At 37.3% G+C, this 13,550-nt stretch overlaps 1 protein-coding gene across 1 annotated transcript in view; it reads right to left on the reverse strand.

Moving 5' to 3' along the window:
• Window positions 1–13,550, reverse strand: part of POPDC1 (popeye domain cAMP effector 1) — a 30,651-nt gene that overhangs the window by 14,087 nt on the left and 3,014 nt on the right. The window contains exons 2-6 of the mRNA XM_007425558.3: window positions 13,300–13,533; window positions 12,744–12,868; window positions 5,568–5,755; window positions 3,688–3,796; window positions 539–706 (exon numbers count right to left, since the gene is read on the reverse strand). Coding sequence (XP_007425620.1) covers window positions 539–706; window positions 3,688–3,796; window positions 5,568–5,755; window positions 12,744–12,868; window positions 13,300–13,522 — 813 coding nt within the window. The 5' untranslated portion in view covers window positions 13,523–13,533. The remainder of the gene's footprint in view (window positions 1–538; window positions 707–3,687; window positions 3,797–5,567; window positions 5,756–12,743; window positions 12,869–13,299; window positions 13,534–13,550) is intronic.

A 13,550-nucleotide genomic window follows, 5' to 3' on the forward strand; every position in this document is an offset into this window, starting at 1 on the left:
GTTCGGTTTATGGCAAGGGAGTTCCAGTGCCATCCAGAACAGGAAATATATTCCGTGTCTCTAAAGATCCTATGATGGAAAGGGCCATATCGATATTAATGAGCGCAAGACAAAGATGAAATGTCAAAACAGTTTGAAATCCTCCAGAGTTTTCATGAGTTCTTGATCTAAACTCCAAAGCCAAATGATACATGATAATTAGAAAGTGTTTCAATAATATGATAACTGTTAAGTGCTGTTCTGCTCGACAGCAGAAATTTCAGCATCCCAACTATTAGCAGTTGCTTATTCAGCTCCCTCAAAAGACTTAAGCCCCTTTTAATTGCCATCATTCAGCGGTCATATTTATCTTCTCTTGGATTTAAAGGTAACTGACAGAAACCACACTCAATAGAAAGTTATAAATAGACATCCTGAATGAATTGCGTTTTAAGAAGCTGTGTGGGAAAGGATATTATGTGTTCCAGAAGGGAGCACAACACAGCTCGTCTATAAAACAGTTACATAATGCATGGAAGTCAAAAGGGGTAATGCTTACCTTATCACTTAGGGTTGGATCATTCAATGAGTATAGCTTGTTTGTAATATCCTTTCCAATAAGATACTTGAATATTTCAAAAAGAAATGGCTCAGATTCTAGAAAATAGACAAGTCTCTCTCTGGACCAGCATAAGAACTTGCAATTATCATCAGCAGTAATTGAAACCTATAAAGAAAGTGTAGTCGAATAATTAATACAGTATTTTGATGGTCCCAGTGACTATAGCATATTTAATTCAGATTTCAGCAAATGATTAAAAACATGCTTTATTCTATGAGCTTTCTCAGTTTCAGCAACAATGAAAACGGTATTCTGACTATACTGTAGAACCTTGCTTTCTATTCCATTTCATCTGGGTTTTAAAAATCCTGTAAACAAAGATCCTGCAAAGGAGGAATTAAAGGAAGAAACATCAGAGTCAGTATCAAGAATTCAAACAGCCACAGCTTAATAACAGAACATAGTATAGCACAGCTGGCCCGACACTTCAGTGCTGCAAATCGTATTTGCAGGCAGAGTTTAACTGGTGGTAATCACACTCAAAGAAAATGGAAAAGTTGAATCAAAAGCAGAATAATAAGCATAGAGTGGGAAATTATTCTAAGTATGTTATAAGGCAAGGATGCTAAACAATTCCCTCTATTGGCCATGTTGTTGAAGGACAACAGGAGCTTAAGCCTCACAACAGCTGGAGAATAGTCCATCTCTATTACAAGGCCTTCACATGCATCTCTGCATCATAATTGGGAGCACCATAAGTTTTAAACAAAAAGATTTGGGGACAGCAAATACACATTACAGAAACATCCCTTATCATTTCATGGTCCTGAAATAGGGCTACCATATCTGGACTGCCAAAATCCAGATGACTACCAGTTGTCAGCAGTGTTGTGATTTGTGTGTCTCTTTGCTGCCCTCTAGTGGCTGTCTTGATTTGCACAGCCCAACTTTGGTAGCCCCATTCTGAAATGACCATATGCTCAGATAATAGGCAACTCTGATCTTTTCTTCAAGAGGAATGTTGCTCTTCTGAGCATGCCTCCATCTCATCCAGCATTTATAAACTCTAATGATTAACTAGAAGTAACAACGTAATGGGATCAACAAACTACCTTCAGGTGCATGCTTCAAGGATTACAGCCTTGAAATAAAGTTCAGTCTAAGAGCTGTTTACACATGCTAGCTGGCTACTACTGTTTGTGTTCAGGGCATCTCTATAAATCTGAATCCAGCAGATGGCACCAGTGTACTAACAAGAACTAAAGGGAGCCAAATGGTCTCATGCAGTCATCCATAAACAAAACAAATTATAAGTGTCCCCTTTCCAAAGAACAAAATGAAGGCAAGAGATTAATATCTAAGCATGTGGGGAGGTCCATCAACTATCTGTAAATGTTGTATACATATAATAAAAAATATATTTTTAGAAACATTTTAGAAATGTGAATTAAAAAATAACATTTTCCATTCATTTTTTAAAAAATGCAAATGGTTTCAGTAAATATTAAATAACCAGAATGCTAGAAATGTGTGGCCAAAAACGTACATGTTTAACTCACAACAATGTGTGAATTTCAGTCCCCTTGGCAAATAAATTCAGTACTCCCATTCTTGCCTTGTTCTTGTTTTGATTAAATTTAAACTAAGCTGCGGAACAGGAAGGCTGAGAGTTATTCCTTCAGCAGTTGGTAGAGATGGTGTTTTCTCCAGGTCTGAATAAATCAGTGCCCGAACCCAAAGAGAATGTGTTAAGAATAGCACAAGTCTCTACTACTTGCCTTCCAGCATGGAGATTACCATATCTTGACAGCTACTTTTCTGTGGCATTAAGCCCAGTTCTTGAGAGGAACATATTATGCCAAGTCAGTGATTTTAGATTCCGTACCAGGCTCTGTTTCGCTTTTACTATCAAGGAATTAACAACTGCATAGTCATTCATGGTCACAAGTAGGAACAAGGGCTTCCAGACACAGGTCTCCCTTTACTATAGAAATAAACTGTGCAAGGATTTCATCTTTTTCTCCCTCATACATTTTGAAAGAAACATGAAAGCAGCTGTGGGCAATGGCACAAGAAAAATTTGGTTAATTGGCCCAAACTGATATCTGAAACGCAACTCACTTGCTGGCATCACTTTGGGAATCTGGGATCTCTCACCATTTTTCTGGCTCACCACCTCTTTATTTCCAAAGATCCCTTGTTGGGGTACTTGCTGGAGTAGAAGACCTTATTTTTCCAAGTCTCTTTAAGTCATACTAGAGACAAGCAATCATTTTCAACCATTTTCAGTTCTTTTTAAAAAGGACCTTAGAAATTTGATGGCTAATTACAGATATAAAGACCTGGAAGTCATCATTTCCCTTGGAACATACACATATCCATATTTCCTTTAAAGCTGTTATCAATTGCCAAAAAGATCTGGCAGATTTTTTGAAAGGACTCTAAAACTGCCATCTGTCACCATCTTAGATTCTTGTATTTTCTGAACTCTTTCCCACAGATCTTTCCATTCCTTAGTCTGTCTGCAGTATAGGAAGGCTCTGTTATAACTGATTTATTCCTCTCATGATGGTTTTTAACCCGTAGTGGAAAAAAAGGCTTCTTTCTTCTAGATTCCATTGCACTGAACAAAAACAACTTTGAACAAAGGGTCTATCAGCCTTTTCTGTACTGTACTCCACACTGCCCTGTTTTCAATTTGTTACAGGATAACTTGAACTGCTAATGAATCTTCTACCAACAGTAAGCACGACTCTAACTGATCAGGTGAAAGTGACAGATTATCTTCAAAATATAATTCCAATAGTAAAATAGCATTAAATTCAAGCATAATTTTGTTTTCTCAATAGACTAAAGTATTTTAAACTTTGGGAGGTAGGCGTAGTAACAACAAAGTGATTACTAATCTTCAACCATTTATCTGATGGTTGAAAAAATTATCACTTTAAATCTCCCCAACAACACAACCTTGATATTTTGTATCTAGAATGATTTTATGTTCCAACAATAACATTTTTAAAAGCTATATAATGCATTAAATAAGACTGTCAGTTCATTGCTCTTCAATTTTTTGTAACAACTCATGCTTTATTGAGGAATCTTCTTTATAATTATACTCATTCCTAAGGAAACTGTTTATTCCATACCTGGAATTTCTCACCCCGATTCATCTGAGTTGATCGATATTCAGGAGAATCTATAAAGGCACATGGGTAAATATTATGCAGAAAATGTCCTCGATAGGAGACCTTCATTCTGATGATGAAAATAAGTATTACAACAATTGATAATATAGGCAGTACAACAGTTCTAATTTCTAATAGAGTACCATTATTTACAAACAGGTCAATTCACAGAATTTCTGTGATCTTGGACAAAACAATTGACTTTTGCCAATTCAAATTCTGGAACCCCTGTAGTGAAGCTGTCATCCAAGAGGCATGATGCAAATGCAGTCTGCTGCTGAATCATATCTTAGACTTAGATATTCCCCCCCCCCCGCCCCCTTCTCCCTTACTTGCATTAATTCCCTCCTGGTGCATGGTACATTTATATATATATTGACTGCAACTCTCATTCGTCACTAACCATTACTAACCAATATTAAGCTAAGCATGGTTAAAATATAATTTGCAACTCCCTGTTAAAATTAATTATACATTAGCGTTAACATCAATGCAGACGTAATGCAGCATTATGATTAGCTGCATAGGGAGAAAGAGCAAGTGAGAGAGAAAGTAATAAATTTGTAGATCAAGAGTAGAAGAAAGAACAAGGAATCAGTACTGTCCTGCTTTCTTAACTCCAGTTAGGACTTTAAGATCCTTGCCAAGCTGCTGTTCAATTTTTAATTTGAGGTAGGGCTTATTCCTTATTCCTGCCAGAGGAAAAGACCTTGGGGTTGGGGTTGGGAGAAGTAGCGATGTTCACAAGATTAATTTCCCAGTCTTGATGTTACCAACATTGATGGGATTTATTGAAGCTGTTCTGTTACCTAATTACTAAGGCAATTTCCCTACATGAAGGAAGTAAATAAATAAGCTACCAAGAATTTAGGAAAGCATGAGACAACACTGGCTCACTGTAACCTGAGGAAATGAGACATGAACCAAGTAACTTGAGCATTGTTACATTAAACAAACATTTTTGAGGTTTAAAGAAATAAACTTCTTGAACACACAATTCCCAAAAGTTTGGACATTTATCTGAGCATATATCTACACCTACTTCTTCCTAGAACCAAATTGTTTGAAATAAGTAATAAATGTATAACTGAAAGATAAAACTAAAACTTCAAATAGAAGTCACAGTAGGTAGCAGCTGACCAGGGCTGATCTTCCAAAACACTGAGGGGTCAGATCTGTTAGTATTGCAAATCACGAGGAAATCCCAAGGCTATAGGCCAGACTAGGAAATTGGGGGGGGGGGGGGGAGAATCCCAGAAGGTGACAACAGCAAATCATTTCTGCCTTTTCAGTAAAACTACATAGATGTGTGTATAGCTTGAGGGAGTAAAAGAAGGTACAGGACCAGACCTAACTTCTTTTTTCCCAGCAGAGACATGCCCTGTTCCACATACGTATGCCAGAGAAAGGGGGAAAGGGAAGAAATTTCACTAATTCTCTTTATCTCCTTTATCATCCAATGCCACTTTCATCATTCAGGGGATTCCCCAATTTTTTGGATTAGATTTTGGATGAGTCTAAAGGAAAGAAAAATTAATGAAACAACTTCTGCAGCAGAATTCTTCCACTGGCTAGAAAGAGCCCACCAGTCCATGGGAGGCAGATTTTTGATCTAACCACTTTATCTTTAAGGCTATCATATCTAAGCTGCAAAAATCCAGATGAGCACAAGTTGGTAGCAAAACAATACTGAAAATCCTTTGCTGCCATCTAGTGGTTGTCTGGATTTGTACAGGCCAGATCCGGTAGCCCTACCAATCAATTTCAGATTGAGTGTTCATTTTTCATACAGTCCAACTATACAAAGGGGAGATCCAGATCCAACTATTTCAGGCACATACTTTCCTTTTAGCAGAATACTTAATCGATCATCCACTGATGTTTTATCTTCTGCAGCATATGCTTGACCTGTTTTTAGAGTCTGAATATTGCAGAACTGTCCTGTCAATCTTTGGAATAGCTCTGGAGGAACATGGAGTGGTTCAAACATTCTCTTGTACAGGCTATTGAGCTCTTTATTTATTTTTATCTGGAAGACAATAGTGAAGAAATATTATAGGCATTAGAAATGCAGAGGAAGTGGTTTCAAGACATGTCCATTTCAGTTAAAAAGGCTCTCCAAAAATACACTTGCTGGGAAAAAAATCAGTAAATGTTTACAGTTAATTTGTTGTTTTATTTAATACTGCTTTCCATGTAGTCAAAAGTTAAAGCTATTTATGAGTAAAAATTAAAAATTGCTAAAATTCAGTGGTAAAATAAAAAATGAAATCAATATAAAAGCTTATTCAGTGAAGAGGGGGTTGGGGAAGGAATGGAAAAACATAACAAAACTAGCCAGCCATGACATTTCCATTCAGAGAAAACCCAGGGGAAGAATTAAGTCTTCAACATGCATCTAAAAAACACATTAACAGGTGTCACCGTTTTTTTGGGGGGGGGGAGAAGAGGGGGAGAGGAAGAAAAAGAGCTTTCTAGAGTGCAGCTGCCAGTTGCATCTGTAACTACAAGTTGACACTGTCAGTCACAATACGTAGACCTTCTGATGATCATAGCGATTGTTCAGATTTGTAACAGGGAAGAGGATCTGTTAAATATCCTGGTGCTCATCTGTTTAGTGTCAGAAGCATGAACTTGGCTTGATAAATTGACAGTCAATGTAGCTGCTTCATACAAATGTGTGTATGACCAGACATCCCACTCAGAATGCTGGGTGCATTATACAACACATTCTGCATTTTCTAGGCCAAGCATAAGGGAGCCCCACATAGAATGTTACCTAATCTAAAAATGAGGCTATCAGTGTGTGTTCAATAATAGAACAGCTATTATTATATCTAAGAGATTATGTAATAAGTGTTCCAACTAATTCTGACAATGGCTGCTTCTGTGCACAAGATTACTTGGGCCTCCAAAATCTGTAATAACTCTAGAAGCATCCCAAAGGTATTTTCTGTTCTTTCTGAAGCACTGCCATTCCATTCAGAACACAAAGATCCCCATGGAGTCCTTGGTGCTCTCTGAGCTTGGTTGTTTGCTTGCAGACATTTCATAACTCAACTAGGGGCTGATGAAGTTACCTAGTTGGGTAATGAAATGTCTGCAAGCAAGCAACCAAGCTCAGAGAGCACCAAGGACTCCACAGTTCAACCCTGAGCTACATATATTCTCTTCTATTGGAACAAAGATCCCCAAATTCCTGTACTTAGGAACCACACACTTATAAGATTACTGTCTTCTCAGGATTCAGCCTTGGATTGATTACTGGCTTTCATCTAACCTTAACAGTATCAAGGCATTGGTTCAGAACATGAATATCCTCTCCTGAGTTAAATATTATGGAGAAAAAATGTTGAATCATCCCCAAACTCCTGATGATCATCCTTAGGGACTTCATATAGAGGTTAAAGAGCATTGGGACAAAAGAGCACATTTTTGTAGCCCACAGCCAACTTCCAAGGTACACAATCCTGTTCCAGTTTGATTGGAACTATTTTAATACAATGCCTCCAATCTCCAACTCACAGGGGCAGTTTAGGGGAAACATCATGGTCAATACTATCAAAGGTAGCTGAGAGATAAAGCAGTACAAACAGTTGTCCTCTTTATTTTTCCCTCACAAAATTGTCATACCATCACTGCCATATGTCACTGGCACCCACAGAATAATCAAGTTGCCATAAATCTTTCCCTCTTCCATGGTAATGTGAACCCCACGTCTATAGAACGTAGCAGTTATACTCTTTAATCTGACAAGTTTAAGTTCAGGATTCATTCAAAGTTTATTCTGATCGGTTAGTTATCCATAGTTACCAATTTATGGCCATTTAGTTTTTACAAATCATTTACAAAATAGCTTTGTAATGATAATCCTTTTTTTTTTCAGGCTGGAGGATTATGTCACTCCTCACCCACCCAATATTATCCTTCCTTAATCTGCCCTTTGTAAATAAAGTTAAGCTTATTTATTTCCATGATAGAATAACAAAATCTGTAGAAAAAGAAGGAAAGAAAAAAAAAAGACTATATTAGAGAGTCCAAACTTGTTAACAATAATTTCTTCATCCCATATGTGTAGATTCTAAACTAAATGGACTTTAATGACAAACAGGAGAAATCTCTTCTTCTTTTTCAACCAATGTTGTTGCTGAAAGTTGCAGTTTTTGGTTATGGGTCAAAAATTACTCAAAACAATTATATTTTCAAAGATAAATGTTCCAGCTATGGCTGTAAGCAGAAAATTTCAATATAGTTAAGCAGATACAAATACACATAGAATTCCTCTCTAATAATACAGATTATCAGAAGTTTTCCAGAAGTATGGATGACAAAGCACAATGTTAAAAAAATCTGAGCTACAAATCAGGAAATATTCAGCTTAAATCTTGCCTTGGCTGTGAATTCAAACCTGATCTTAAGCAATCTATATTATCTCATTAGCATCAGTACCTTCCCATCTGTAATATGGGAATAATAAAACTCTACCTTTCAAATTGTCGTAAGACAATAGTATACATGAAACACATGTTAGTTCTTCATACGTATTATGCATTATTATCCCATTCTTTTTGTCCTTTAGTTAAAAGTAACCTAAAATCCCTGAAAACTGTTGAAGACACCAAGCTGTTGTCTAGTCCAACACTTGGCTTCTACAATGATCAACCAAATGCTTTTGGGAAGTCCACAAGTAGGACATGAGTATATTAGCACCTTCCCACTCATGTTCTCTAGTAACTGGTGCTAAAACACACATCACCCTTGAAACTAAATGCAACGTACCACCACCATTAAGAGCTACTGATAGCTCCATCCTCCTTGACTTTGTAGCAACCTTTTTGTTTTTAATTTCGAAGATATTGTTGATCTCTGCATCTTGTAATAGCACACTCCATAGATTCATTATTCACTTCCTGAAGTAGTGTTTCATGAATCATCTGCCCACAAACTTTGTGTTTATAACCCCAAGTTCTATTTATCTTGTTTCTCCACTCAGGCATGATTTTTACACTTCCTCGTCATATATTCTCCTCTTACTTATCCTTTTTTCTTTTTTCTTTTTTTGCAAACCAATGAAAACTTGGCCCAGGCAGACTGGGTTCAGATAATATGCTTAAGCTGGTAACTGGATGAGTTCCTTTCATGATTTCACACAATGCACTGAACTGTATAGTAATGAAATGGCTGGGTTTATACTACTGGAAGCAGAAACAAAGGCAAGATTAACACAAATGAAGCTTCAGAGATTGTCCAAATGCAGCTCCTGAGCAGAAGTGGGGTGGATGGAAAACAACTTTTCCAGCTCCACAGCATCCTTTGGGAAGTTCACTGTCAAAATTACACAATATACCAGCATAAAGAAATGATTACAGCGATGGACTAGAACCGAGGAGACCCATGTGCAAATCCATTCTCAACCATAGAAGCTCTACAGTGTGGTTTTGAGGCAGTTACTTTCTCTCAGCCCAATCTACCTCACAGCTTGTTGCTGTGGGGAAAAACTGGAGATGCAAGCGCCACGTATGTCACCCTAAGCTCCTAAAGGAAAGGTGGGATAAAAACCTAAGAAACAATAAATACATTCCAAGTGGGATGGATAGATTGGGGCTGATGTTTTTATTGAGCTTTCCCTCAAATTTACACCTCAGCGAAAAACTTTGGAAGTTTTGTCTCAAATGTGCATAATTTTATAGCCCTCTGCACTGAACTACATTCGCTTCTTTAATGCCTATAAGTTTGCAGAAATCCTTTTCAGGCTCTGGTGCTCTGTTTTGGCCCATGCCAGCTTAAATCTACATAATTAAAATAATGTTCTTAAAAAGTCAGGTGGCACAGCGAAGCTTCCGAGACTGCCTGCCCCACTTGGAGGCCCTGTTTGCCTCAGTCATACAACGGCCTGTATCACAACATGTTGTAGTGACAGAATGTGAAAGGAGTGATTCACGTAGTACAGCAGGGAAGTGAGTGAGAGGAAGGCCAAATGGACAACACAGACTCCTAATTCCACAGAGTCAGTAGCCAGAACTCTATGCAGTGTCTTATCTGAAAACATAGGCCGACGGAGCAGAGATCGATTGAGTTTTCAGAAAACGGGTGTAAAGGAGAGCAAAACCAATACAGCACTGAGCCAGATAAATAACAACAGAGGCTTTAATGGGGGCACAGCTGTTCTTAACTAGCTTACTTCTATATCAACAAGAAATAATCTGAATTTAAGTAACAAAACTGGCAGGAAACTGAGTGAAATGGAGATGTGTGCTCTGCAGGGCAAAAGAGAGCTTTGTCCTTGGAAGAAATGTGAGGCTACTCAGTTTTTCACCAATGTAAGATCTTTCAGGCAGCCCCCTGACAACAGGATTTGTCTGGGAGATTGAAATAAACCCTGTGGCAGATAACTGTGGTTTTTATTGTGCACTTGCTCCCCCAGGAACAGGTGCCTCAGAGCAGCTGTGCCTAGAAAGAAGCGATGGAAAAGGACCGCTCTGCCGACCACAGAGGAAATCTTTTCAGTGACAAATGGAGCAAATATCGTGCATCTCTGCATACGATAAACCAGGCATATGCCTTAATCAACCACGAAAGCATCTGCACCTTTTCTGATAGCCACGTTCCCTCTGCAGGACCTGATAAGCAAAGCTCTGGGGGTGACAAGAACAGGATTACTTCTTTAAACCCAACAAGCTGTCAGGGTCACACATCACCAGCCGGTAAAACATGATATCTTCCCCCTCCATTTCTAAGATTCTGATTATGCGGCTTCCAATATATTACTAGGCAAATTGACAGCTTCCTTTTCAACCCTCTTTATTACACTGATGCTCTTTCGATAGCAGATTCACCTAGGAGGAGGAGAAAAACTGGAGGATGTTGTATGACAGCCCATTTGTGTAGCTTGCCCTTCTGTTCTTTAATTCTAATTCAATCAAGCTGTATTGAATTAAAAGATAACATTGTAACATTTCTGGTTGGATGTTTTGTATTGATAACAAAAAGCCCTACTACAAAGGATGCTGGAATGCAGATGAACCACTGAGCCGTACAAACACGTACTGTACACGCATGAGTTGTTATAGGTAGAAGAAAGGCTGATAGCCAGAGAAGTTTGCAATCAGTTCAAATGTCCCATGTCTACATCAGGAGACAGAGAATCCCACTCGTTTCTACCTTCAGGATTTACCCAGCTACTTCAAGAAAAAGGGTAATTGGATTGCATAGTGCAAAATAGCCTTGGCGAGCTGTGAATGATCAGTGTCTTTCTGCTGATAGGAGAATTTTTAATGCAGTAAAAACTTCTGTCAGACAACAGGGATAGAAGGAATGTTGGCATATAAGTCCTCCTCACTTAACAATCTAATAGAGAGTGGTCAAAGAACCTAAATGTCAATTTTAGAAACATCATGTTCCTTTCTGTTTCACTGATGGAAGCTTCAACTGAGTCTATGAGCCTCCTTTTACTCACTGGATACAACCCAGCATCTTGTGAAATTGATTATATATCACTATATATGCATGTATGTCCTCATTCTTTCCATTAAAAAAACAAGAACACCTTCTCCAGTGAATAAGGGAAAAGGAAGGAAAATTTTGCCCCTCCATTTTCCCCCCCAGCCTTCAAAATATGTTGCTCTTGCAGGTAAGTTTATGATTGAATGGAGCAACATGTTCCTGGAAAAAACAATTTGGAAATTACAGATCAATAGTAGGGAAAAGGTTAAGCATATATTTGTTTGTCCAATAAAAGGCAATTATATATTTTAAAAATGTATTACTTTAACACTAGATATGATGAAAGATTCAAAATGTAAAACAAAATAAAGAATATTTTCCACATATAAATCAATATATACAAAACAGTCTGGTAAAGTAGACAGTGATTAACTTTTGCTGGACAGATGAGAAATATACTAGAGAAACTTCTAAAGATACTTCTCCTAAAACTAATCTATTTCCCATTTTTATGAAAATGTAATAGAATGACCTTCAATGTGTCATGCAAACCCCCCGGTGGGAGGAAGAGATACAAATATTATAAATAATGAAAAGAAAACCTTCACTGTGGTGAGACGCTGTGAGGAAGAAGAAGAGGAAGAAAAGCAGGAGGAAGAGCAAATTCTACCCTACCGAGAATTAGGAATAGTACTGAAAATAAAACCAATGTATTATAGACTAATTACTTTTCATTTACCACCTATTCCTTGGAATACATTATTTAATTAAGAACACTGTTTTATTATATTTTAATTAGTATTTATTGTTGTTTTTATTGTAAACCGCCCAGAGTCACTCTTTGAGTGAGAAGGGAAGTGACTAAATATGAAATATAAATAAATAATAATAACGCTCTTATAAAAATTATTATTGGAGATATTACAATACTATTATTACTGCTAGCAGCAGTAATATTTACTAGGAACATTTATTGAGGCACAGTACAGACCAAACAACACCATAATTACAAAATGTTGTCCAACAGAATAAGTTCAAAACTTAACAACCAACCCTAAAAACTAATATTTAGAGCAAATAATACATAATAGCCATAAAATAACATTATACAACACGTACTCCCCTGAAAGCCTGAATATTTATACTTACTTACTTACTTAGTTATTAGGATTTATATGCTGCTCCAATCCCAAAGAACTCTAAGTGGCTTAGGAGCCCTCAAGAAGGTTAAAAGCAAACAAAACAACATGATATAATTAAATTACAAATGCAAAAATCTTGGCACTCGATATTTACACATTTTATATTCATCTTACACCATAACTGCAGGCTATGTAAATGAAAATTTGGTGGCATAAGAACACAGTACACTAAACAGAGTTATTAATAAAGATTAGTAACCTCTTACACTTGATTTTTCGAAGTGACAAAAAACTGACAGCAAAAATACCTTATGGCATGGTAAGTATATACATCAACAGTTTAGCTGAACAAACCCATTTAGAAGCAAGACCCAATTCTTTTAAAGAACTTCCTTAGGCAATCTATCATTGATTTAGTGGTGGTGAACATACCGGCCTCCTCTTGTACAGCAAGTATATAAAATGCAGAAGATTGACAACAAGGAATACCGTATTCCAGATCATCATATCCACAGCACAACGGAAAAGGGTTGCCCAGATGATAAAAAGTACACACCCTGCCAAAAATAAAAATGCACCAAATTATTAGGCACACAACTCTGCCATCCCTAATCCAGAAAACTAAGTACAGCAGAGCGTTGTGAATGAATTTGCTTATCTTCCATAGGACGGGCGACCAAGGGAAGGCTAATGATGATGGTAGTAAGAACATTGAAGACTATGCCTGGGAAACAAGGCAGGTTATAGCTATACGGAAGAACACCACCCACATTTGACTAGAAGCGTAGTCCGAAAATGAAATGGTTCATTTATATTTTTAAAGTATTTATAGATTGTTTTTCCACGCATAGCCAAAGCACCTTACAAAAAAAATCAAACAAAAGCAGCAGAAATAGAGAAATAATTTTTAGACATATATTATAGTAGATTCTCAATTACAGTAGATTCTCAAGGGTGTAATGTTTGAGTCTTATATTGCTTTGCTTACCTATTGATAGCATAGCTCGTAAGACAATCATATGGAGATTGAAAGTAGTTGGAATAACCAACCCAACTGCAAAACAAATATTGGCCATATGAAAAACAAGGTGATGGATCTCTTTCCAGTTTTCACATACAGTTTCATTCAAAGGCACAGAGGTGGCATTTCTGAAGTCCAGGCTGAAGTTCAAAGGGGTTGTGGTAATTGGACTGGCTTCTATGGAGTTCATCTTGAAGCAGCCTGTTAAGAAGAAACAT

Source organism: Python bivittatus, unplaced genomic scaffold (assembly GCF_059951505.1).
Source record: "Python bivittatus isolate LINGU-HERP-01145 unplaced genomic scaffold, Pbiv_v1 ctg000020_np1212, whole genome shotgun sequence".
NCBI classification, from domain to species: Eukaryota; Metazoa; Chordata; class Lepidosauria; order Squamata; family Pythonidae; genus Python; species Python bivittatus.